Below are 27,438 nucleotides of genomic sequence, written 5' to 3'. Positions count from 1 at the left end.
TCTCAGAAAGGAACCTCCTGATAATCACTTTCTGATTCGTAGCAAAGACACTGGCATTTGAACACATTCCTTGTGTTTTGGAATAAATTGAGGTAAGGGACAAACTCACAATGAAAGGCAAGCTGAAAAATCATCTTCACACTTGGGACTTCCTGTAGGCCTTCTACTCTTAACTTTATTGCTCTTTTAAAAACTTTCCTTATTCCTGACTCTTCTATCTAATAACCTCAGATTTTGTATTCTTACCATCTTGCAACCACCTTCTGGAAACTTTCTTACGATCTTTTCTCCCTTTTGCCACAACACACACCGACTCAGACCTTCTTCTTCTTCTAACTTTCCCTTCACTAATTCACACCCTTAATTTCCCCCACCTTTTGGACCTAGTCCTTGACTATTCATCCTGCAAGTTTTGCCATTGATGACTTGACATTTCTTGCTGCACTCTTGTAACCAAGCTTTGGGTTTGCCACATCACATCCTGCCACAATCTCTTTATGGGAATGGATCCCATGTCCTTTCAACGTCACCTTTCCATTTTCCTCGTGAAGTAAAATGGATTTCACAGGACTCTAGAAATGGCCAGTCTCATAAATGAGAACTAGGATTCCATTCCGCTTCTCAATGCAAAGTCAAAACAGTCCTACCGGTAGGTCATTAACATAATCATTTCCTTTGAATCTTGAAAAGTTCATTTCTTACACCCTAATGTGTAGGCTGTTCTTTTTACTCAAACCTTTCTACCTTCTACAGACTGAGGGTCTCTCCTGGTCTCTTCTGACCGTTTTGAATTGGAGAGCGGGCTACCCCCAGATATCAGAGAGCTCTATTACCACAAAGACAAGTTTGCCACAGAAACCACCAGAAGCTAGACCACAGAACTGAATTGGATGCAATTGCAGAAACCAGGAACTCTCTTAAAACAGAACTGGGAATTTCAGGTGGCCACTCACCTTTTCCAGTTGGCACGGCGTCCAGTGCTTAACATAAACTTCATCCTGAAGCCTCCGGGTTCCCTCTGCCTCTACGTCCGAGTCCTTCTGCCAGCTGCCTGGGGTCATTCACAGGCCGCCGTGTCTCTCTCTTTTCTAATTTATGGCGCTTATATCCAAACTGGCATCTCAGAGTAGTCTCAAAGCGGTTTCAAATCTAATCAACAAAATGAGACTTAAACAAAATAATAGAATTGTAGATTCGGAAAGAACCCCAAGGGGCGTCTAGTCCAATCTTCTGCAAAACAGGAATCCAATTCAAGAATGCCTTGCAAATGGCCACCCAACCTCTGTGTATAAAAAACCTCCAAAGGAGGAGAGTCCACCACCTTCTGAGGACATCTGAATTGATATCCCATCTTTTTCTCCAAGGAGCTCAAGCTGCCATACATAGCTCTCGCCTTCTCATTTAATCCCCACAACCTGGTCCCAGGTCACCCAGTGAGCTGCATAACTGAGTAAGGAGGTATTTGAACCCTGATCTCTCCCAGGGCTTCCTCCTCTGAGAAACAGCCCTTCACTTCACTCACAGAAGCTGCTCCCTTCTGCTCCTGATGGGCAGTTGCTGGTGGGGTTTATGAAAAAAAACCTGCAAGCATTCTATGATGTCACAGTAGGGGGCTTGCAGGCGCTGGGCAACAGAAGTTGGCATGAGTGTTACACAAATCCTAAGGTGCACACATAGCAGACACACACCCTAGAGAGAAACCAATCCTTCACCATTCAAAAATTATAAAATATTCCCTGAAAAAGAGACACTTTCTTTGAGTTCACAGAGCAACCCCTAAGCCATCTGGACCATCTTAATGACCCCAGATACTTACTCTGCAGTCAAAGGAAAAACCTTTCCCAATAGCTCTTTTCACTTACAGGTCCTTCAAAAGCTATAAACCTCTCACATAAACAGGGGTAGATCTGTGACAATCGATTCAAGAACTGAGGTATTTACCATTTCAAGGGAATGGCTCAGAGTGGCCACAAAAGGGCAACCAGCAAGCATTGTCAGGTATCATGACAAGAGACAAGCCAGGAGACAAGACTGCCTCTTTCTGTGATGTACGGTATGTATGATGCTTTTTGGGTGGGCAGTGGTTTTCATCTGGTATGCCGTGGCACCTTGGGGTGCCTTGAATGATGGCCAAGACTACTGTGAGCAACACAGTATGATGTTTTTTGGGGATAGTCTTGAGCTACAGGGTGGCAATATCAAAAGTCTGTGGTGAGTGAGGACCCTGTTGCAACAGTTGAATAAAGGTCAGTATTACTAGCTGCTTTGCTTCTCAATATTCTTTGGTTGACCTCTGTTATTTTCTCCTACTGATAGGGAACCCGCTTAAGGACTCTATACGGGCTCTTGGATACCCCATAAGGGAAAAGGAGCAGTTCTTTCTTATAACACACACAAAACATTTTTGTTAGACAAGCCAATCTGGGCATGGATAACGTTGCCATGTGTTTTAATCTCTTGCTAAAAGGTAAAGGTAAAGGGACCCCTGACCATTAGGTCCAGTCGTGACCGACTCTGGGGTTGCGCGCTCATCTCGCATTATTGGCCGAGGGAGCCGGCGTATAGCTTCCAGGTCATGTGGCCAGCATGACAAAGCCGCTTCTGGCAAACCAGAGCAGCACACGGAAACGCCGTTTACCTTCCCGCTGTAACGGTTCCTATTTATCTACTTGCATTTTGATGTGCTTTCGAACTGCTAGGTTGGCAGGAGCTGGGACCAAGCAATGGGAGCTCACTCCGTCACAGGGATTCAACCACAGCGCCACCTGGGTCCCCAGCAATATCTTGCTAGCTGTCTTAAATTAGCTTTCTAAAGCTTTTAAAGCACCTGTTTAGAACTGCCTTTTATTTTTATTTTTTGTAAATCACTTATCAAGGATTTCGTTATGATTGAATGGTATTTTGATCCTGTGAAATAAAATAAAAAGCAACATAAGCCAGGATAAAATCAAGGGGAGAAAACCACACTGAAAACAGATGAAACTAAGCAATACAATATCCACACTAACCTTTGCTCTGTTGCTTTTTAAAGTATGTGTCTACTTTTACTGGGAAAGCATGTGAAACAGAGCAAACATAAATCTGTAGAGAGACCAATTGCTGTTTGCTGTGATTATTCAGCAGTAAAACACGGGTTTTCCTGGGGAAAATACTGGGATTTTTTTTAAAAAAAAACCCAACCACCACTCAGAGATGGAGTTTCAAATCCCAGACCTGTGCTTAAAAACACCAAAGTGTGGATGAGCCCTAGATGAGAGGCTCCCAAACTTTCAAACCACTGTTCCCTCGGTCAGTCCCATAAATTCATCCCCAGAACCCCCTACCTCACCCTATAAAAAGCATGATTCACAACAGCAGTTTGCACAACTAGCAAAGGAAGATAATAACATGACAAAAATTCAAAACGGCAACAATTGCACATCAATTCATAATCCCATTTTTTAAAAAACCGTTTAGTTCAATTGCTTCAGCAAAATGGATGAGCTTGCTCCAGGGATGCCAGCTTTTCTAAGTCTGATGGTCATTGATACCTCCAGTGCCCCCCAATATATTGCCCCTTATGCCTCTTAGCACCCCCTTGGGTAAGCCAAACACCCCTCCCCACCCCCGTGATGCTGCTGCCCACTTTAGGAGCCAATTGTGTCCCAGATAGGTTTGTTGGAACACAGAAGTGTTTTTAAATGTGTCAATTCCCTCTTTGGTAAACAGGGGCAGGACAGCCTTGCGGGAAGATGGGGTCCTGCTGTTGTACCAGGGCAAAAGTCCAGGAGCCGGGCATGATGCCAGCACAAGGCCGCGAAATGCCAGCTATCACATGGATGCCAGGAGGGCCGTGGAGTTTGTAAGAAGGCAGCTCTGCTCATCCAACCAGGGTACATTAATACAGGTCTCTGGGAGGAGAAACAGCAGCACAGGAGAGACTTTGTGTATGCGGGTGGAGAAGAATAGTTTTATGTTCTGAGAGGGTAGAGAAACGCCGCTAGTAGCTTATTATGATTATTATATTTTAGAGTGTGATCGAAGTCAGATGTAGAACTATTAAGACAGGTGGAAATAGCACCAACCCACACAGGATTGTAACCCTTGTTTACAGTTCCAACTCAGAGTAGGCCTCTTCGAATTAACTGCAGAACTGCAGAGCTGGAAGGTTACGTCCCAAGTGTATACGGAAGTATTTGGTGTTTTATTCTGTTTTTAATATTCTGTTGGGAGCTGCCCAGAGTGGCTGGGGAAACCCAGCCAGATGGGCAGGGTATATTTTAATAATAATAATAATAATAATAATAATAATAATAAATATTCTTGTCCAACCCCTGCAATTCAGGAATCACAGCTCAAGAATCCTGGACAGATGGCCCAACCTCCAGTGAATCACAGCATTGTAGCGTTGGAAGGGCCCTCCGAAGTTATCTAGTCTAACCCCCTGCGATCAAGGAATGGAAGCAAACTTAGATCTGGTCATTTGGATGGATCTGCTCTGCAAAGTAATGAAGCCAGAGGCAACCAGCAGAACCGGAAATTATTGCCAGGGGCTTCCTTGCCCTGATTATTTATTTATTTTAAGCGGCAGCGCAGTTGGGCTGGGCGGGGGGGGGGGAGAGAGAGCACCAAATAAATCGACCGCGCAGCTCAGCCTTCTTCGTCAGCCAGGAGGACTACGGCTCCCATAGCTCCCAGTTGCCACCATCTGAGGGGCACTGTCTGGAGATTACGCACGCAGGGAGGAGCGCACAGGGTGGGAGTGGGTGGTGCGGAGAGCTTTACTCCCGGGAAGGCGTGCAGGGGTGGGCGGCGTCCTCTGGCCATAGCTGCCAAGTTATCCCTTTTTTAAAGGGATTTTCCCTTATGCTGAATAGGCTTCCTCGTGAGAAAAGGGAAAACTTGGCAGCTATGCCTCTGGCTCCTGACCAGCATAGAACCAGCTCGATGTTCCTTACAGCCCTTGTGGGGGGGGGGGGACTTCCACGCCCGTGGAAAAACCAAGCAACCAAACAAACGCATTATTTTTCCTTTCCAAGCTGCAGCGCCTACGAAAGGGGGTGTGCGTGTTCCACGTGATTAGCGGCATCAACAACTCATCTGCATAATATGCAAATATGGGAAGCGGACCTGCGCATTTTGGCGAGGGGTCTTTCTTTTATCCTTCCTTCCCCCGCGTCTCCCTCCTCCGTCTCCGCTTGCAAGGCGTCCGGAGGCCGGAGGGGACGGGTGGTGGGCGCGGGCATGGGCCACTCCGGGTGCAGTCCAGCGCCGAGGCAGACAGACGAGGGTGTGTTTTGAAAGGGTGCCTATCCTAGCCACGCCCCTTCCTGTGGAATTTTTCTGGGTCTGGGGAAGGCGGGGGGAAAGGGGGGGAGAGAGATGCGCAACATATAAGCGGCAGCCGCAGCGTTGGACCGCATCAGCAGCTCTCGGAGAGGGTGAAAACGGCGTCGCACCGGATTCGAGTTGGTGAGTGAGCGCGCGCCGTAGCTTCGATCCCTTTACTCAGAAGCTCAGTCGGCAAAGCACTTAATCTCCGGGTCGTGCGTTCGAGTCGTGCGTGGCAGGGGGTTGGACTAGATGACCCTTGGGTGCCTTCTAACTCGACTAGGATTCTGTGTGTGTCTCTTAGACAGAGGAGAACACACAGAATAGCTGTCAGAACCTTGCCCAGCTAGCTCAATATTGTCAACACAGACTCTACGCTGGCCGGCAGTAGCTGTCCAGGATTTCAGGCAGGAATCTGCCCCTCCCCTCTGGAGATGGCAGCGGGGATTGAACCCGGGACCTTCGGCAAGCAGCAAGGCAGAAGCTGTGACGCTGAGGTACGGCCCTTGCATAAATTTCGCAGAGAATCCTCTCCTGGGGATGGGCGCAAGGCAAGCGCGGTGACGCGTGGCTCCGTGCGCCCTGGGGGCAGCGCTGGGCGCTTTTGGAGAGACGCGTCGTAGCTCCAGTCCTGGCCTGCTGGGTGGCGCACGTCCTCCTCCTTACGGTGATACACACCCTCTGGATGCAAAGGGGAGGGAGGGACGGAGGCTGCCCCCAGAAGCAACCCGGAGAGTAGCAGCAGCGGCAGTCATCTGGACGCCCCCCCCCTCCCGCATCACCTTAGTGGGCATCGTCGTGAGAGCCCCCTCCCACCGCCCACGCGCCTCCAAATCCCCTAGAGGAGGGAGAGAGGGAAGGAGAATGTTGCGGCCCCCCCATCAGGAAAGAGGGAGTTAGAAAGGGCACTTTGCACGTGCTCAGAAGCGGTCTTCCATTAGGCTATTGTGGAGGTGATGACCCCTCTGGGACTCGGAAGGGAGGGGAAGAACCCCTTTTGTTAAGGGTGGTCGGGTGGGATCGCCAAAGGAAGCCTCCAGCTGCAGAGGCAGTCTACCTTTTAGCGTCAAGTGCTTGGAGGGGGTGGGCTCTTGCTTTCCTGAGGGATTCCCATTGGACAACAGTGAAGATGCAGGATGCTCAGGCTGATCAAATAGTGCTGCTTTGGTCTTCCTGTGCTTTTGATACCCTGAGATGAAATTGGGAGCTGGGAGAGAGGCCTGTCTTTCTCTAAAAAGCCCACTAACAAACACCAGAAGAGTGGCTGCTGGATCAGGCCAGAACCGGGCCCAGGCATCTTTCACAGCAGCCAGCCCTGATACCTCTTCTGGGAAACCCAAAAGCAGGACCCGAGTGCGAGAGCAAAACTCTCCCCACTAGGTATAATTCGGAGGCCACAAACAGGTAGGAGGAGCCTGGCCATTGTGGCTAGTGATGCAGTCTAGTAATATCTGGAGAGCCATCCCTGCGTTAAAAGGAGGCAGTTGTAATTGAGGTAGCCGAGGGCAGTAATGGCAAGTGATGGTCTAGTTCAGAGACATAGGGAGCCCCTGTGGGTGATGGTGATTGTGCAGCAGTGATACAGTATATGGAGCCAAAAAGAGCTTGGGTGACAAGTGAGGGGAAGGAAACACCATAGTGGGGTGCTGTCAAGTGCAGTTGTGCACCCAAGGGAGGGTCCATACCTCGGCGAGGGAGGCAGAAAGCCCCAGGTTTCCATTTCCCCCAATTTCCAGTAGAAGGGGATGTGCGAAAGGTTTCTTTCTGACCTGCTGGGAGAGGGAGGTGTAGCTCAGTGGCAGAGCCCTTGCTTGGCATGCAGAAGGGCCCAGGTTCGATCCCAGGCATCTCCAAATGACAAACCCAGAGTCTGCTGGACCGGTGGTCTGACTTAGAAGAGGGCATTCTTTGGCGTTTTAAAATCACCTCTTTGCTTAGAACCACGAGGACTGGAATCTTAGGGCATCTGGGCCGCAAAAGACCCGCCGTCTGAAATCCTGGAGAAGCTGCTGCCAGTCAGTGCAGACAATACTGAGCTTGATGGACCAAGGGTCTGGCTCTGTGTAAGACAGCTATGCCCAGGCACTAAAAGACAGCATTGTAATGTGTTGCAAAAGGGACTGGGCTCCCTAGCTGGCGTGTGTTTATATGTGTGTGAGAGAGAATGAGTGACTGCTCCCTGATGACCTCCCCTCGAAAAGGGTTTTATAGCATTGAAAAAGATTTACTAAAATGACCGAGGGGATGGAGTGACAACTTGCAGAGAAAAATGGCAGTTTTTGGGGCTTTTTAGGTCAGGAAGAGGTGGCACGATAGATATTTATAAAACTATGCATTGCATAAAAGGTAAAGGTAAAGGACCCCTGACAGTTAAGTCCATTCACGAACGACTCTGGGGTTGCGGCGCTCATCTCACTTTACTGGCCGAGGGAGCCGACGTTTGTCCGCAGACAGTTTTTCTGGGTCATGTGGCCAGCATGACTAAGCCGCTTCTGGCGAAACCAGAGCAGTGCATGGAAACGCCATTTACTTTCCCGCCGGAGCGGTCCCTCTTTATCTACTTGCACTTTGATGTGCTTTCGAACTGCTAGGTGGGCAGGACCTGGGACCAAGCAACAGGAGATCACCCCACTGTGGGGATTCGAACCGCCAACCTTCCGATCGGCAAGCCCAAGGCTCAGTGGTTTAGACCACAGCGCCACCCGCGTCCCTTTTATGCATTGCATAAAGGTAAAGGGACCCCTGGCCATTAGGTCCAGTTGTGACCGAATCTGGGGTTGCGCGCTCATCTCGCATTATTGGCCGAAGGAGCCGGCGTACAGCTTCCAGGTCATGTGGCCAGCATGACTAAGCCGCTTCTGGCGAACCAGAGCAGCACATGGAAACACCGTTTACCTTCCCCCTGTAACAGTCCCTATTTATCTACTTGCACTTTGACGTGCTTTCGAACAGCAAATAGAAGAACGCTGTCCTCCCTCTCTCATAACACTAGAACTCGTAGACATCCAACTAAGTTGAGGGTTGGAAGATTCAGGAAAGCCCTTCTTCAGGCAGTGCATAGTTGAACTACGGAACTCCCTGCCACAGGAAGCAGTCATGGTTACCAATTTGGATGGCTTTAAAAGAGGATTAGACAAGGAGGAGAGGATGGCTCTGCTCTGCCTCCACAGTTGGAAGCAGCAATGCTTCTGAATGCCAGTTGCTAGAAACTACAGGAGTGGAGAGTTGGCCTTGTGTTCGAATCCTGCTGGGTGACTCCCCTTGGGGGCATCTGCTTGGCCCCTGTGGGAACAGGATTCTGGATCGGATGAGCCACCGGCCTGTTGCACAAGGGCTCCTCTTCTTATGTTCTTACATTCCAGGGATGGGCAGAAAAGAGGAACAGCTTAAGCCAACCCTCTTTCCTAATCAGACAACAGGAGGACTTTGGATGTTAGGACAAGGAGTTCAGAACAGCCTGTCCCTCCCCGCTTCCTCGCTTTGCCGCCCACATTTCCTGAACCCATGGGATGCTCTGCGCATGTTCCCTCTCCAGTGTAACTCGGCTTCCCTTTAGATCTTCCGTTCTGGGACAGACGTTTGCACTCTGCAACCTCCAGACGGCACACCCCATGAAATGAGCTGGGGTTTCGGAAACGTGAGATGTGTATGGGAGAGGGTCACTGGGTCGGGAAGCATTTTGACGGGGGTGCTGAATGGCCTTGGCTCCTTGCCCAGCTCTCTGCACTCCATGGCCTCTGTCCCAGTGCCATGTGACTTCAGATGCGTCAGCTCCGAAGGCATTGGCCCTGCGAAAGTGTGTGTGTTTGTGTTTGTGTGTGTGGAACGCCCTGTGGGACCCACCCTCTTATCAGATGTCAAAGAGAAAAACAACTACCAGACTTTTAGAAGACATCTGAAGGCAGCCCTGTTTAGGGAAGCTTTTAATGTTTAACAGACCATTGTATTTTAATATTTTGTTGGAAGCTGCCCAGAGTGGCTGGGGAAACCCAGCCAGATAGGTGGGGTATAAATAATAAATTATTATTATTATTAGTTGTTCTCTCTCAAGAGGAACACATCTCTCAAGCACACACACACCTGATAATGGGTTTGAGAGATGCTTTTGCCTTCTTGAGGACAGGATCTAAGACTGCATCTGACTCAGAGTATGCCCACAGTGATTAATGGAGCCAGCTAACAGCAAACTAAACCTTTCATGTCATTGACCCAGTGTGGTGCAATGCTCCGCCAACAGAGATCTAGCGGACCTTTTAAATGGATTTCCTATTCTGCCAGGATTGTGCAGGCAATTGGGAATAAATCCAAACTGATGGATTTAAACAGGGCTATTTTTCTAGAAAAAGAGGTGCCAGAACTCTCCACGAACGCCTCCCTTGTTCTCTTAGAATGACAACGGCATCCCCCTTGAGAACTGAGTTCCTGTTAGTTCCAGCTGAAAAATAGCCTTAATTTATTATTTTATTTATTGATTGAATTTCTATACCTCCCTTTACCCGGAGGTCTCAGGGCGGTTCACAGAAAAGATCACAATATATAAAATCAAAGTGAAAACAATAGCCCAATAACACGCCCCCACCCAAAGAGCCACATTTTAGAAGAGTATCGGATGTCGATCAGGTCGACCAAAGGCCTGGTTAAAAAGGAACATCAAAAACATTCCCTTTCAGCGTTAAAAAGGAACATAAAAAGGAAGGAGATTAGGGCTAAAGTTGTGGACTCTCCTTCCTTGAGCACTGCAGAGGGTTTAGCTAGATGACCTACAAACTCCCTTCCAATTAGAATAGATTAGATTAGAGTTGCACCTAATAATTGACCTGCAACACTCAAGCCCAGCTTTTTTAGATTCCCCCTCCCTGGTTCCAGCCGTGATTATTCTGGGTTACCCTTCTCTTGAACTTCTCCAAGTTGTGGGTGGTGAATCTCATTCATGGTTTAATAATATACACAAACCTTCCCTGAATATGTTATTTCCCCCTTGCTTGTTGCTTGGCTGAAGTTCATCATCTGAAATCTAAGACTGCATATGTTTATAGCCACACACACAAAAAAAACCCCCAATTCTGGGAACTGTAGTTTATTCCCTGCAGAGCTACAGTTCCCAGCACCCTCTGCAAAAAGGAACTTGGCACCTGTAGTTTTTCCTTTGCAGAGTTACAGTCTCCAGCACCTTTAACAAAAAGAACCATGCGAACTGTAGTTTACCCTTCACAGTGCTGCAATTCCCAGCAGCCTGCACAAAATATTATTTTTGGGGAGGTCTATTTTAAGTGTATGTTGTTCCCACTGCCTGAAAACCTGGCTAGTGGCTCCCTGTAAATCTCTAAACATCCTTTCTCTTCTCTCCAGTTACAGAGGGCAGCGTCCTCTTGAAATCCAGCAAAGATGTGGATGGTGTCTCCCCCTTCTGGTGAGTCTCAAATATAGCTCAGTTTCCCACTCTTCCTGGGCTGTTTCTTACTCATGGATGGTTTTTGATGGGTGGAATAACCTTGCCCACCCCCAACGCCTGCTTGGGAACCAGAGAGGAAGGAAAATTCCAAATGTTATTTCAAAAAACCTATAGTCTTGTGACTTGACTTGAATTGTTCTGGCAGCCCCTGTGCCGAGGAATGCCTTCCCCACGGAGGCGCTTCTGACACCTTTGTTGCACGGCGTCTTATGCTGAAGACTGCACCTCTTTACCCTGGCCTCTGACACATGAAACACACGCACTGTATTAGCCTGCATGCAAACTGTGCTCAGCTGATTTCAGCATTTGGGTTGCATCTTGATAGCTCAGTTGGTTAGAGCAGGCATCCCCAAACTGCGGCCCTCCAGATGTTTTGGCCTACAACTCCCATGATCCCTAGCCTGGCCTAGATCAGAGCTCTCCAAACTTTTCATGTCGGTGACACACCTTTTAGACAGGCATCATTTCGCAACACAGCAATTCAGTTTTGCTAGCAAACCGGAAATTAAACTAACCCCTTTCCAGCCCTGGGAGGAGCGCGGGGGTGTCTTTGTGCGACACACTAGTGGCGCTGTGGTCTAAACCACTGAGCCTCTTGGGCTTGCCAATCGGAAGGTTGGCGGTTCGAATCCCCGCGACGGCGTGAGCTCCCGTTGCTTTGTCTCAGCTCCTGCCAACTTAGCAGTTTGAAAGCACGCCGGTGCAAGTAGATAAAAGAGGTACTGCTGCGGCGGGAAGGTAAATGGCGTTTCCGTGCGCTCTGGTTTCCGTCACGGTGTCCCCTTGCACCAGAAGCAGTTTAGTCCTGCTGGCCACATGAGCCGGAAAGTTGTCTGTGGACAAACGCCAGCTTCCTTGGGCTGAAAGCGAGATGAGTGCCGCAACCTCATAGTCAGGCCAAAAGAAGATGGATTTCAAATAAATCTTCACAAGGCAAACATATTCGGTACACTTTGACCTGTGAATCTTTGCTGACGAAGAATAGTCGAAACAGGGCCTTGTCCTGATTTTTACTGGAATTTACCTTTATTTGCCTTCAACATTGGGATTGATTCCCATTTAAACTCCGCATCACATCAATAAAACCTTGTGAAGATTTATTTGAAATCCATCTTCTTTTGGCCTGAGTTCTTGTAATTTATCATTTATTTCTGGACTTTCCCAAGAACTTTAATTTCTACTGCAACCCCATAGTCGCCTTTGACTGGACTTAAGCGTCCAGGAATCCTTTATCTTTTAACTAATGTGTCGCAACACACAGTTTGGAAAACTCTGGGCTAGATGATTCCAGAAGCTTTTTTTTTGAATTATAGGGACAGAACTACCTAAATTGTATAGAAATTTATTTATGTATAATACTACAGCAGCAAGAATGCTACTTGACCCAAAGTGGAAAGAAGCAGAAGTCCCAGTAAAGGAAGAATGGATACAAAAACTTATGGAATATGCAGAAATGGCAAAACTTGCCGGAAGAATAAGAAATCAAGATAACAAACTTTTTATAAAAGAATAGAAATGGTTTATTGAATATTTACAGATAAATTGTAAACAGATAAAAACATTAGCAGGATTATTGTAATGACCTGCAGTTTTGTAAGAGGATATATTTACAATAGGTTATTAAATGAGCAAGTTAAATGAACTTGGGCATGCAGAAGGTCTTTAAAAATAAATTTAAGGAATTGCAGAAAGAGGGGGAAGGAAGTCAAATTTTGAAAATGTTAAAATTGATTGTAAAACTAATGAAATGTATAAATTTGAAAAGTATAAATAAAAAACTTTAAAAAAGAAAGCGAAATCTCCAGGATATTAGGTTGTATCCAATGCTAGCCCTACTCAGAGCCATAGCTGCCAAGTCTCCCGTTGAAAAATCCGGGATCAGCAGCGGCGCGGCACCGGAAGTCACTTCTACGCATGTCTGGACATGCGCAGAACCGATTTTGGGTGCCGCTCTGCCCTGTCTGGGCACTGGAAATCGGGCAGAGCGGCACCCGAAATCGGTTCTGCGCATGTCCAGACATGCGCAGGAGGAGCCTCCCCGGCAGGTAGGAAATCGGGGGATTTACGGGATTTTTTTTCTATTCGGGATAACACTGGGAAATGGATTAAAATCCGGGGGTTTCCCGCGAAAAACGGGAGACTTGGCAGCTCTGCTCAGAGCAGACCCATTGAAGTTAACAGACACAGCTGACTTGGGCTCATTAAATATATGTATGACTCCCAGACTGAGGATTCACCATATGTCCTCAAAAATATCAGCACCCTTTAGATGCCAGTATCAAAAGTCGGTGCCGTCAGTTTGTTGCGGATACCGTTTACAGCCAATCTGTTTTGGGTGCCTCCCCGCATTCCCAAGAAGGCAGAAGGGTCAAGTGGTTACAGATATCCGTGAAACAACCGTTCCTCTCTGGTTCCTCTCCCTTCTACTCTGTCCTTGGAGGTCTTCCACGGAGCTCTCTGATCCATTCTTCTGAGCTTCGACAAATCCGAACTGACTTAATTATGATTTTTTTCTACGACTCTTTCATTACTTCAACGGCCATCAGCCCCATATGCATAGTATAAGAAAGCTGCCTCAAATGGCACGAGTTGGGATCCAGTTTGCCGAGGAAAACTGGCTACACTTTTATATTTATTGCTCACAAAAATCCTAGAGCTCCTGCAGAATTCACGCCTGGTGTGATCCGGTTTGCCTGAGGCTGTGTGTATAATTATAATAATAATAATAGCATGTGGGTGGATTTTTGCTTTTTTCAGTTTGCTCCAGTGAGTTATAAATAAGCAGAATGGTGAAGCCTTTGGGGAAGGGAGCATTTGAACTGTGGCCCAAAACAATTGGAGGACATTGGGGAAGCCTGGACTGGACTGCAAGGTTTAAAGGAAGGCAGGATGCTGTGTCTGTTTTGGGAGGTGGGGTGGCAACGGAATCTGGGGGGCGATCTTATGGCGAGGAAACGGGGATGGATACTAAGCGTTGCCAGACCTCCACGTCTGACCTGACGCCTCCAGGGATGCCTAGCCCCCTCCAGGCTTGAAATCTCCAGGTGGGTGAGAAAGGCTTTAATAATACATTTAAATATATTAAGAAGGCTGTTTATGCAGCCTGCAAGTTTCAGCCCAGCAGGAGCTGGTTACAAATTATAGCATAGATATTTGGGCAGGTGTGTGAGTGTGTGAGTGTGTGTCTTGTGTGTGTGTGTGTGTCTGCCCATGTCCTCTCCCAATTAACCTCCGTCTCTCGGGCCTGCCCTGTGACATCACTGCCCTCCCCTGTCCCAATTAACCTCCGTCTCCAGGGGATACCCCTCTCCTGTGATATCACCAGGGGAAGTCCCTAGGTCTCAGGGCCCTAAATTCTCAGGGTTTGGGATGCTGCTGACAACCCTAATTGTGACCATGAACTACACAAACATCCTCCTATTCATCTGGGCAATGCTAAAGGATTCCCTCGCTTGCCTTGCTTTTGTATCTCAAGATTGGCCTTCGGATCATCCAGTGGCCGAGTCAGGCTCACATGTGGCATGATGCTGCCTTGGACTGAGTCAGAGCCTTGGCCCATCTGGGCTAGTATTGTCTACACACTGACTTGCAAGAGGCTCTCCAGCGTTTTCAGGCTGGAGATGCTGCTGGGGAACGGAAGCTGGGAGCTTCTGCATGCCAAGCAGGCGCTCTACCACTGAGCCAGGGCCTCGTCCCAAACAGAGGGAAAGGAAAGGGCTGTAGCCCAGTGGCAGAGCACCTGCTTGGAATGCAGAACGTCTCCGGTGCAATCCTGAGCAGCATCTGCAAAGAGGTCTGGGAATGTACCCCTGCCTGCCTCAAAATGTGTGGACTCTGTTTTTATGGAGCACTGCACAGTAGCACCTTCTACATAAACCCCAGATGTTGCTGGACTACAAATCCCATCTGCCTGGCCAGTTGTCAGGGATGATGGGAGTTGTAGTCTACCAATGCCTGCTCAAGATCTTGAAGCTTTGCCAGTCGATACCTGGGAAAGCCAGTTGGTTGTAAATGCAACAGAGACCAGGCCAGCCCTTTCAAACTATTATGGGATGGGCATTATGAGAAGCGGGTATGCTGTAACACTGATGTCCTTCCCAGCACCCTCTCCTTTGGCATCTGCCACCTTCTGCATCCGCTGCCACCCATGAACAGCCTACAAGGACTGCCCCATATTTGCAGCCAAGCCCCAGAAGCAGCGAAATCCCCCCCCCCAACAAGGCCCTCACTGGTCTGCTTTACATCCACATTCAAGAGCAGCTTTCTGCTCCTTTTGCCAAAAACGTTCAGCTGGCATTAAGTCTGCGGACAGATGGGGGGAAATACAGAATTACGGGTATGACTTGCATTGTTATCCAGTGAAACCAGGTCTTGGGACATTGCAAATGTGAGCCATGGGTATGTCTTCATGCTGCCAACTCTTGAGTTTTATCTGCAGCTGGTAAATCTCTGCGTGGAACTGACATCTCTTAACTGTAGAGGCAAGAAGTCCTCTGGTTTCGGGTAAAATACCTGTGGCCTGCCTTGTTGTTTGGGGGCAAGGCACAGATATTTGGGGACACCGTCTCTCTCCCAATGATGGTGCGAAAACAGATCGGTTGACTCAGTAATTCTCTCCAAGTTCACAATGCATGTACTTGCAAGTTCCGAAGCCAGGAACGTGTGCTTGGAAATATTTTCAGCTGTGTGATGTAAATACAGTGGTACCTTGGTTCTCAAACTTAATCCGTTCCGGAAGTTCGTTCCAAAACCAAAGCGTTCCAAAACCAAGGCGCGCTTTCCCATACAAAGTAATACAAAATGGATTGATCCGTTCCAGACTTTTAAAAACAACCCCTAAAACAGCCATTGAACATGAATTTTACTATCTAACGAGACCATGGATCCATAAGATGAAAGCAATAATCAATAGACTGTACTATAAAATAAATAAGACAGTATTGTAGATGATAAAAATTAAAATTATTATTTTTTTCTTACCTGCACTGATGATAGTCATTGTTTGGATGCGGGGTTTTTATCCATTTCCGCAGTCACACAGTCAGTCATTAGCTGAACTGGGTTCCACACAGTCGCAGAAACAAATGAACCCATAAAACCTCCAAAACAAACATGCAAAATAAAGAGCAAAAACAAAAGCGCCAAACTTAATCTATTCCGGAAGTCTGTTTCACTTCCGAAATATTCGAAAATCAAGGGGCAGCTTCTGATTGGTGCAGGTGCCCTGGAAACAATAGCCGACAGCTGCATCGAACGGTTGGCTTCCGAAAAACGTTTGAAAACCGGAACACTTATGTCTGGGTTTTCGGCGTTTGGGAACCAAGGCATTTGAGAACCAAGGTACCACTGTATAGAAATCAGTCACCTCAGTGGGAGCATCAATCTGGTTCCTGCTGGTTAGTGCTCTCAAGTGAGGAAGAGTATGCTCGATCTAGAGTCTGTCACTAAAAAAACCACCCTCATTTTGGATGGCGGGCTCTATACCGATCAATCACTGTTATTCAAGAGTCTGAACTGTTGGTTTTGGAAGAAATGAAGGGGAGAAAGAATGAGGTGGTTGTTAACTTAAGCACACACACAATTGCTGCCCCAACAATTGGTACAACTCTTGAATGAGCAAAATTTTCGGGTTTTTTTGCATTGGGTAGAGTTCGGAGAGGGGCATCTTTTCAGGGGTTGGACTAGATGCCCATTGGTGTCCCTTCCAATTCTACCATTCCGTGATTCCAACGGGTGCTTTTTGGTCATGGCGGTTTGGTGGGTGCCCAGAGGTGGCAGAGGGATGGTCTCAAGCAGTTGTGTGTGTGCCTGTGTGTGTGTGTGTGTGAACCCAGGTGATTTTTTTTTTAATTAATTTTTTTCGGGGTTGCTCTGATGTGCTGTTTTCTTTCAGATGAAGAATCTCGCGAACTTTCCGGGATTTGGAAACGCGACAAGGGCAGGGTGCAAAACACACCAGTAGGACACGTCCCTTCTCACACTTTCTCAAGAGTAGACCTTTCCCCCTTGGGGTTATGATAAACTATAATCTACTTTTTAGTGTTAGCGAGTAGGGCTGTTAGTTTGCTGTTGCTGTTGTTTTTTAAAAAATGAATTGTGAGCGGGGCTGGTCTTTATATTTAAAATTGGGTGGGGAAGGAACAAGAAGAGAAGCATCACTAAGAACAAGATGCTTTTAAGAAACGTACTGTATTGGTCACAGTGCTGGGAGACAAAAGCTAACGGGATGGGCTATGCCTTTGCATGTGGGCTGCTGTTCGCTTCCTTCTCTGCTGATACCTCATCTTCTGCAAAACTTAAAATGCTTCTTACTTTGCTTGGTATAAAGCCAGCTTGGTACCTTTTGGGGGGGCGGGGATCGCGCTTCCAGATTTTTGCCTGCATGGTTTTACAGTTCTGCAAAGCACCTTGCCACTGCGGACTTTTAAAGGCTTCCCTGGGTTGGGTTGGGCAGCAGTAGGTGCACCCAGGAAGCAAGATTCACTGGCACGATGTTTGCTAACCAGGTTTAAGGCTGAAGACTCACCTGGCTCAGCAGTTAGGGAGGTGAGGTATACCCTAAAGCTGTACAAAGTTCTTCGCAGGGTGTACTTATGGGTTCCCCCACCCCAAAGCATGGGGAAAAACACACAACTTAATGCATGCCCGATCTCTCAGGGGTGGCATCGGTAAAAACCTCCCGGTACAGGACTGCCTTCAGATGTCTTCTAAAAGTCAGATAGTTGTTTATTTCCTTGACATCTGACGGGAGGGTGCCACCACTGAGAAGGCCCTCTGCCTGGTTCCCTGTAACTTGGCTTCTCGCAGGGAGGGAACTGCCAGAAGGCCCTTGGAGCTGGACCTCAGTATCTGGGCAGAACGGTGGGGGTGGAGACGCTCTTTCAGGTATATTGGGCCGAGACCGTTTAGGGTTTTAGAGGTCAGCACCAACACTTTGAATTATGCCTGGAAACGTATTGGGAGGGAATGTGGGTTTTTCAGGACCAGTGTTATGTGGTCTCGGTGGCCACTCCCAGCCACCAGTCTCTCTGCCGCATTCTGGATTAGTTGCAGTTTCTGGGTCACCTTCAAAGGTAGCCCAACGTAAAGCACATTGCAGTAGTCCAAGCGGGAGATAACCAGAGCAGGCACCACTCTGGCGAGACAGTCTGCGGGAAGGTAGGGTCTCAGCCTGCGTACCAGATGGAGCTGATAAACAGCTGCCCTGGATACAGAATTCACCTGCGCCTCCATGGACAGCTGTGAGTCCACAATGATTCCCAGGCTGTGCTCCTGGTCCTTCAGGGGCACAGTTGCCCCATTCAAGACCAGGGAGTCCTCCACACCCACCCATCCTGTCCCCCAAAACCAAGACTTCTGTCTTGTCAGGATTCAATCTCAATCTGTTAGCCGCCATCCATCCTCCAACCGCTTCCAGGCACTCACACAAGTAGATCTGGCCTTCTCCTCCCAAAAGGCATAAATTCTGGGGTGGTGATCTGCCCGGTCACCCCTCCACTCAGCTCCCATTGGTCACTTCCCAACATTCCCCTTAACGGGTTGGTGGAGGGCAGATGGAATGGAATTTTAATGTACCCAATTTTAATGCGTGCCCCTATTCGGTAATGTATGCTCAGCACATATAGGGGACATCTCTGCCGGGATCTCCCCCTTTCTTGCTCACGCCTTCCTCTGCCGCCTTCCAGGTATATTCCAACACACCAAGAAGCTGTTCCTGAGCGATCAGGCCGAACGGGCGCAGGCTCTGGAGTTCCTGCGCCGGAATGTCGCCAACTCCATCTCTATGGCCAACCTGGTGATGGGCCTCTCGTCTGTCCTTTGCAGTCTGAATGGGTAAGCCCTGCAACATTTCTCCAGTGTCTATACAACAACAACAACAACAACAACAGCCCACTCATCTGACTGGGTTGCATGCCTGCCAAGTTCCTCTCTGAAAAATAAGGGACCGGACTGGAAGTAACATACCGGAAGTAACGTGGTGGCCATTTTGGAAGTGGGCGGAGCATGCTCAGAAGTGACTTTTGATGCTGCTGTGCCCAGTTCCAAAATGGCCGCCGCACCAGAAGTCGCGCTGCAGCCATTTTGGAACTGGGCAGAGCAGCATCAAAAGTCGCTTCTGAGCATGCTCCGCCCAGTTCCAAAATGGCCACCGCGCCAGAATAAACCGGGGGAAAACAAAAAAATATGTTTTTTCGGCTGGGGACAGCTGGAAAAACGGGGGTTTCCCGGGGAAAACGGGAGACTTGGCAGCTATGCCCCAGCCACTCTGGGAGGCTTCTGTTATAAGAAAAAACACTGCTCCTTTTCCCTTATGGGGTATCCAAGAGCCCATCTAGAGTCCTTAAGTGGGTTCCCCATCGGTAGGAGAAAATTAACAGAGGCCAACCGGGGATATTGAGAAGCAAAGCAGCTAGTAAGCCTGATCTTTATCCAACTGTTGCAACAGGATCCTCACTCACCACATGCAGGAGGGAGGAAGAACCCAGAACAGTGGTGTGCAAGCCCTTATATAGACTTTTGAAATTGCCCATCCTGTACCCCAAGACCACTTCCCAAAACATCATACATACATCACAGAAGGAGGAGGTCTACAGCAGAAATCCTGTCTGCCAGGATACCTGACAATGGTCACTAATTACTTTACCTGGGCAGCCTGGCCATTCTTTTGTGATGGTAAATACTTTAATTCCTGAATCCAGGTTACAGGCTCGCCCTATTCAAACACAAATATGCCTTTAAGACAGGTAAGCAAAAGACAGTTCCCGAGTTTGCCTATGCCTGCAAAAGACAATGGAGAGGCTTTCCAATTTCCTTCCTCCTTGCAGAGAAATATTTGAGGTCAATTTGGGAAAGTCAAAATGGTTTGGGAGAGTCAAAATGGCTTCAGGATTGCTTTCCTGTACAGTACTACCGGTATTTCAGACACGTGGTTTATATACTTACGTATGTGCCTTGTAAACTTATGAACATTTAATTTATATATTTAATTTATATATTTGAGACCTTAAATTCTTAACAACACTTCCAACATATTTTAAAAACATATAAACAAAGCATTGAACATTTAAAAACTTCCCTATACAGGGCTGCCTTCAGATTTCTTCGAAAGGTTTTATAGTTACTTATCTCCTTGGCCTGGGGGGGGGGGGCGTGTTGCATAACTCCATACCCTCCAACACTTTGTTCCTGTCAGAGAAATAAGGGACCGGACCGGAAGTAGCAGACCGGAAGTAGCGCTGCCGACATTTTGGAACTGGGCGGAGCATGCACAGAAGCGACTTTTGATGCTGCTTTGCCCAGTTCCGAAATGGCCGCCGCGCCAGAAGTCTCACTGCAGCCACTTTGGAACTGGGCAGAGCTGCATCAAAAGTCGCTTCTGAGCATGCTCCGCCCAGTTCCAAAATGGCCGTCGCAACAGAATAAACCGGGGGAAAACAAAAAAAATAATCCGTTTTTTCAGCTGGGAACAGCTGGAAAAACGGGGGTTTCCCGGGGAATACGGGAGACTTGGCAGCTATGGCCTTCATCCACACAGGGTTATGCGCAGGAGGTGGGGCCAGGGTCGAAGACACTTTGATAGGCTCTAATCCCCTCCTCATGCGCTGGACCGTTCCTTGCCTCGCTTGGTGGCTTTGGGAAGATTGAGGCCATTCAGCAGGGCAGCGGTGACAATGCATAACAGAGCTCTCCTGTCTCTCCCCACACCAGGCAATATAATTATGCATGCTGGCTGGTCCTGATCGGATTTCTGCTTGACCTTGCGGACGGCGCCGTGGCCAGGCAGCTGAACGCTTGTTCTGCGCTGGGTAAGTACACCCTCCCTGCGAAAGCCTCGGTGCTCCGGCCTTTGACCTGCGTCGCTTGGCAAGCTCATCTCACAAGATGCAGCAAAAAAGAGGATGAGAGAAATTCCACCAAGGAGGGGAAAGCTAGCGATGGCTGCTCCCCACAGGCACTCTCACTGCTACGTTTTGGGTGCCAGGTCAAAACAAGTCTCATTGCAGAAAGCTTTTGCACTGTGAATGGTGTTCTAATGCAGGCATCCCCAAACTTCGGCCCTCCAGATGTTTTGAACTACAATTCCCATCTTCCCCGACCACTGGTCCTGTTAGCTAGGGATCATGGGAGTTGTAGGCCAAAACATCTGGAGGGCCGCAGTTTGAGGATGCCTGTTCTAATGTCTCCACTGGGACTGTTACAGGTGCCACACACCACTCGTTCCGTAAGATATCCATCTTCTAGTTTAACTTTGGAACTCCCTGCCTCTTGACGTGGTGCCTGCTTAAAACTTTTCTGTTTAGCCAAACCTACCCAGACATTTAGAAAGTTGGGGTGTCTTTTAATCTGGCTTTTAGCTTATCAGTTATTGCAATTATTTTTTGAACCTTTCACACTGAGAGCCAGTGTGGTGTAGTGGTTAAGAGTGGTAGACTTGTAATCTGGGGAACCGGGTTCGCGTCTCCGCTCCTCCACATGCAGCTGCTGGGTGACCTTGGGCTAGTCACACTTCTCTGAAGTCTCTCAGCCCCACCCACCTCACAGGGTGTGGGGGAGGAGGGGAAAGGAGATTGTTAGCCGCTTTGAGACTCCTTCGGGTAGTGATAAAGCGGGATATCAAATCCAAATCCAAACACTGTTGGGTTTTTAGGTTTTTTTTTTATACTGACCATGTCATCGTTTTATTCTTCTTGCAAAGTGCCTTGAGATTATGCCTTGTTTGTACCATCAAGTGGTATGTAACTTTTAGGAAATAAATACGTTTCTGATGTTTTGAGCTACGTTTTAACTCTTGTATATTGTATGTTTTAGGGTTTTAGGGATTATTATTAGTATTTACTGTAAACCGCTTTGAGGCACAGAATGGAAAACACAAATTCCTTAAAGAAATAAATACCAGTTGCTAGGAATCACAAGTGGGGAGACAGACAGACATCGCTCTCAGGCCCGCTCAGTTTACCCTTCCAATATTGTGTTTTTTATTTTGGGCTGGTGTCTTTATGCATTTTCTAGATATATAACTGTATTTTTTAATTATTCTGGTACCCCTTCCCTGGGACTTTTTTTGGAAGGGGGTGGGGCCACCAATATTAATTTATTGTTATTCATTACAGTGGAACCTCGGTTTGCGAACGCAATCCGTTCCACGGAGGCATTCGTAAACGGAGGCATTCGCTCCCTGAAGGCACGCTTTTGCGCATGTGCGAAGCGCTAATAGAACGCTTTTGCGCACACACACGCTGTGCAGATCGCTTCTGCGCACGCCGAGCTGCGCATCCGACTCCACGGAACCCGGATGTAAACACTTCCGGGTCTGCGGCGTCCGTAAACGGAGGCGTTCATAAACAGAGGTAGTTGTAAACCGAGGTTCCACTATACATTTATATCCCAGCTTCTCCTCCAATGACCCCAAGATGGAGCACACAGCTCTCCCCATTTTATCTTTCCAACAACCTTGCGAGGTGTTTAGTCTGAGACACAGGAACTGGCCCCCCAGTATAGCTGCCAAGTCTCCCGTTGAAAAATGCGGGATCAGCAGCGGCGTGGCACCGGAAGCCGCTTCTACGCATGTCTGGACATGCGTAGAAGCGACTTCCGATGCCGCTCTGCCTGATTTTCGGTGCCCAGGCATGGGCGGAGTGGCACCAGAAGTCGCTTCATATAAGTGACTTCCGGTGCCACGCTACCCATGTCTGGGTACTGGAAATTGGGCGGCGCCAAGACCCAAAATGGAGCCTCCCTGGCCTCTAGAGAGTTCCCGTCTTGTCTCCTGCCCAGGGCTAACTGGCACCCGTCTTTGACATTCTGTAGGTGCCAAGCTGGACGATTTTGCTGATTTCACTTCATTTGGGCTGGCCACCGCCCTTCTCCTGCAAGCCCACGGGATCCTCGACGGGCTTCTGGTGATCGTGTACGTCTTGGCTGTGTTCACGCGCCTGTGTTTCTTCTCTAGCGGTGAGTCCACAGAAGTGGCGATAACATGGCCCCGTTAAGTTTGGCTGCAGGGGTCATATTTGCTAGTTCCATATATTCAAGCAGTTTAACTTGCCATTCCTCTTTTGATGGGATTTTATCTCCTTTTTCACCCCTTGGCAATCGGCAGCCTCGCTGCTGTTGTCGCGTACAAAAAATAAAATAAAATCCTTTTCTCTCTAGGAATGTCTGGTGCCATAATACCTAAGAGGAACGCTTCAGGCTTTTTGATAAACGTTGTTTGAAACAGTTTTTTTAATTCATTATATATTAGTTCCCAAAAGCTCTTTATTTTTTTGCAACCCCACCACATGTGGTACATTTGTTCCCTCTAACTCTCTACACCTCCAGCATAAATTTGAGTTGGTTTTGTACATTTTGGCCAATTTGCTAGGAGTGGTGTACCATCTGTGTAGCATCTTCATAAAGTTTTCTTTTACGGTAAAACAAGCCGTAAATTTCAGTTCCCTTCTCCATAAATTTTCCCATTCCGCCATCTGTATGTTATATCCAGAGCTGGATTTAGGTTTGATGAGGCCCTAAGATACTGAAGGTAATGGGGCCCTTTATATGTCCACCTGTCCTTTGTCAACAACAAATTTTCACTGTTTTTGTGTTGGATATATGCTATATGGTAATATATGGACCTAATAGGTATCTAAAGCCATTTTATTTGTTAATAATAATAATAATAATAATAATAATAATTTATTGTTTATACCCCGCCCATCTGGCTGGGTTTCCCCAGCCACTGTGGTCGGCTTCCAACAGAACAAGGAAATAAGATAATCTATTAAACATTAAAAGCCTCCCTAAGCAGGGCTGCCTTCAGATGTCTTCTAAAAATCTGGTAGCTGTTTTTCTCTTTGACATCTGATGGTAGGGCGTTCCACAGGGCAGGTGCCACCACCGAGAAGGCCCTGCAACTTGGCTTCTCACAACGAGGGAACCGCCAGAAGGCCCTCAGTGCTGGACCTCAGTGTCCAGGCAGAACGATGGGGGTGGAGACGCTCCTTCAGGTATACTGGAACCGAGGCCATTTAGGGCTTTAAAGGTCTGCACCAACACTTTGAATTGTGCTCGGAAACAAACTGGGAGCCAATGTAGATCTTTCAAGACCGGTGTTATGTGGTCTCAGTGGCCACTCCCAGCCACCAGTCTCTCTGCCGCATTCTGGATTAGTTGCAGTTTCTGGGTCACCTTCAAAGGTAGCCCAACGTAAAGCACATTGCAGTAGTCCAAGTGGGAGATTAACCAGAGCATGCACAACTCTGGCGAGACAGTCCACGGGCAGGGAGGGTCTCAGCCTGCGTACCAGATGGACCTGATAGACAGCTGCCCTGGACACAGAATTGACCTGCACCTCCATGGACAGCTGTGAGTCCAAAATGACTCCCAGGCTGCGCACCTGGTCCTTTAGGGGCACAGTTACCCCATTCAGAACCAGGGAATCCTCCACACCTGCCCGCCTCCTGTCCCCCACAAACAGTACTTCTGTCTTGTCAGGATTCAACCTCAATCTTATATCTTATATTTTATCTTTTATCTTATATTTTTATATCAATCTTTTATATTTTGGAAATGTACATCCATTTTTTTTCTTCAATTTTTTTTTTGGGCCCCCAAGAGAGTGGGGCCTTAAGCCAGGCATCCCCAAACTGCGGCCCTCCAGATGTTTTGGCCGACAACTCCCATGATCCCTAGCTAACAGGACCAGTGGTCAGGGATGATGGGAATTGTAGTCCAAAACATCTGGAGGGCCGAAGTTTGGGGATGCCTGCCCTAAGCTATAGCTTGTTTAGCTTATACGTAAATCCGGCTCTGGTTATATCCAAAGTCCTTTGCCCACTGCACCATAACCGATTTTACTACTACAGTGGTACCTCTACTTACGAATTTAATGCGTTCCGAATGCACATTCTTAAGTCGAAAAAATTTGTAAGTCGAAGCAACCCTATCTAAAAATTCGTAAGTAGAAAAAATCCTATCTAAACCGCATCCAAGATGGCGGGCGGAGCTCAGTTCATAAGTAGAAACATTCGTAAGTAGAGTTATTCGTAAGTAGAGGTACCACTGTACTTCTTTTATTCCTTAGTCTAACAATAATAGCCTGTACATTCTGGAAAGTAATTTGTCTTTCTTTTTTAATAGACCTTTACCTAATTCCGATATTTCCGGAATTTTTTTTAACTCTACCTTAAAGATGTCGTTCAATTGGTGGTATTGTAACCAATCTTGATTTTCGTCCTCTGCACATTAGTTTTGCCATGTTTCTGCTTCGGCGCTTCCACAGGAACAGTTCGCTCCAAGTCAACTCACCCCCCCCCTTTCCTCTCATCTCCCTAGGGATGCCCTTCATGTACCGAGGGCTGCCCTGCCCCTACGGAGCATCTGTGCTGGCAGCCACCTACCTCCTGACGGGGGGCAACCTGCTGGTGATGCGTATCATCGCCATGGTGATGATCTTGTTCATGGTGGACCAGGGCTTCTACCCTCACGACAAGGTGTTGGAGTCTCAGCCTTGGAAGAAGGCCGTCTTCGCAGGAGGTGAGTGCAGAGCAGCGGCCCCCTTCAGCTCAAATATTGAGGGCAGAACCAGGGCAGAACCTCATGCTGTGATCTCTCTCTCTCTCTCTCTATCCATCTGTCTAAAGATAATAAATCTTTCTAAGATGGGATCGTGCAGAAACGTCAGGTCACAGCAAAATGTTATCTTAGCTGTGGTTCCTGCATTGCAGGGGTTGGGGCTAGGGGACTCTACAATTCTGCGATTCCATGATTCAGTTCAATCTGAAAATTATGGAGAACCTGCAATCCTTATACAGCAGGCATCCCCAAACTGCGGCCCTCCAGATGTTTTGGACTACAGTTCCCGTCTTCCCCGACCACTGGTCCTGTTAGCTAGGGATCATGGGAGTTGTAGGCCAAAACATCTGGAGGGCCGCAGTTTGGGGATGCCTGTTATACAGTCAAACCTCGTTGTCGAATGAAATCCGTTCCGGAAGCCCGTTCGGCTTTTGAAATGTTCGGCAACCAAAGGCGTGGCTTCTGATGGGTTGCAAGAGCTTCCCGCACTCAAGCAAGAACCCGCGTCAGACATTTGGCTTCCAAAAAACGTTCAAAAACGCATTTACTTCCGGGTTTTCGAGGCGAAACGTTCCAAAACTGAGCAGTTTGGGAACCGAGGTTTGACTGTACAAATGATTTTTTCCCTGCTTCTAGATTAATTTGCCTGCTGGTAGCCTGGAAAGCCTTTTGTCCAACAGTCGCGAGCTATTGGCGTACTTTCTTTGGTTATTTATTTTAAATCATGCATGGCTTCAAATCTACATGCTTATTGTCGAAAGTCCTGGTGGGAACCGTTGGTGGCAAATAGTCTAAATTTTTTTTATCACAATAAATGAAATTTTAAAACCAAACATGCATTTTTCGTTCTCGCAGAAACAGAATTGCATGCTAAATATTCCTTCATTGCTTGGGGTTGGACTAGATGAGCCCAGAGGGTCCCTTCCAACTTTACAATTCTGTGAAATCTCTCTCTCTCTCTCTCTCTCTCTGACATTGCAGGGATCTTGATGGTGATGTTCTCTGCCACCTACTTTGCATCGCTATACTACCTGCTTTGGTCCTCGTCGTATATCTTCTTCCCAACTGCTCTGTGGAGCCACAGAGTCTAACCTTGCTTGCGTGGCGTTATGCATGGACGGACAGCAGCTTTTGCACCTTGCTGTAGGGCACATGCCCAGTGGGGCCACTCCCTCCAGGACCCTAAAGACCAGCCTACCCAGCGTTAATATCCACACATCGCTTAAAACCTTCCCTGGAAACCTTTCCACTGTCCTGACTAGGAACAGAACAGCTGCGAGGTCTCTGCCGTGGGTGATCTGGCTAACACTCCCAAGCCTCACTTTTGGTGTAGATATGAATATACAAGTTCTTTACATATGTATATAGAAAGAGAAAAAGATTTACAATGAGTTCAGCTTTTTTAGATTTCTATTTTTTTAGTCCACAATTTTACTCACTGGTGGTTGTTAAAAGAACTTGGCTTCCAAATCTCGTCACTGGCTAACTTTTCCAGCTTCCCCCTCTTTGGACTAATCCAAGGATAGGTCCCTGCAGCCTCACCACAAAGTCGTCTTTAAAGAGAGCATCAAATTACCTGCATGGATCCTAGATTTGCCGTTCTAAGATTGGGTGTATCAAATACTTCTGCCAGGGAGCACTGTCAATGTTTTTGTTTTATTGAAATATTTGGAAAACTTATTTCCTGTCCCCACACCCCCAGGGGATGATAATGGAAAGGGAGTTGATTTGTGTTACTAGAAATGTACATTTGAAACAAATTGTTTTGTTTTGGCATTTTTGTAAAAATAAACTGTGAAAAACACTGTTTTTGATATCTAGCATTGTGTGAAAAGGGATTGGAGGGGGAGAGCTGCAAGGGGAATAGAAGGTTTGGGGTGGGGAAGAGACTCCCATATGGAGTAGTCTCCCAGAGAAGAGGCACCAGCTGCGTCAAGTGAAAAAAAATGAAACCAGCTCATTTCTGGAACCAATGATGATGATGATAATAAATAATTTGGGTGGCTCCCAACAGAATATTAAAAAGACGATAAAAGATCAAACATTAAAAGCTTCCCTAAACAGGACTTTCAGGTGTCTTCTAAAAGCCAGATAGTTGTTTATTTCCTTGACATCTGATG

At 47.5% G+C, this 27,438-nt stretch overlaps 1 protein-coding gene and 1 non-coding gene across 5 annotated transcripts; both read left to right on the top strand.

Moving 5' to 3' along the window:
* The first annotated feature begins 5,304 nt into the window (after nt 1-5,304).
* On the top strand, nt 5,305-27,127 carry TMEM269 (transmembrane protein 269). Of its 4 annotated transcripts, XM_035118418.2 has the most exons (9): nt 5,339-5,451; nt 10,660-10,720; nt 16,656-16,720; nt 17,269-17,308; nt 18,448-18,595; nt 20,471-20,568; nt 22,571-22,714; nt 25,079-25,279; nt 26,300-27,127. In XM_035118418.2, the coding sequence occupies exons 5-9, from the start codon at nt 18,546-18,548 to the stop codon at nt 26,407-26,409; spliced, it is 603 nt and encodes a 200-aa protein (XP_034974309.1). In that variant the 5' UTR covers nt 5,339-5,451; nt 10,660-10,720; nt 16,656-16,720; nt 17,269-17,308; nt 18,448-18,545; the 3' UTR covers nt 26,410-27,127. The 4 variants fall into 4 exon arrangements, with proteins under 4 accessions (XP_034974306.1, XP_034974309.1, XP_034974307.1 ...); XM_035118416.2 differs by lacking the exon at nt 17,269-17,308; XM_035118415.2 differs by lacking the exons at nt 16,656-16,720; nt 17,269-17,308 and having other exon boundaries at nt 5,305-5,451.
* Nucleotides 7,092-7,163, top strand: TRNAA-GGC (transfer RNA alanine (anticodon GGC)). The gene has a single exon. It is a non-coding gene; the product is annotated as a tRNA-Ala (tRNA).
* Nucleotides 27,128-27,438: the final 311 nt, after the last annotated feature.

This window comes from Zootoca vivipara, chromosome 6 (assembly GCF_963506605.1).
Source record: "Zootoca vivipara chromosome 6, rZooViv1.1, whole genome shotgun sequence".
NCBI lineage: Eukaryota > Metazoa > Chordata > Lepidosauria > Squamata > Lacertidae > Zootoca > Zootoca vivipara.
Note: the sequence above shows the minus strand (reverse complement) of the source record. Positions and strands in the feature narration are given on the sequence as shown.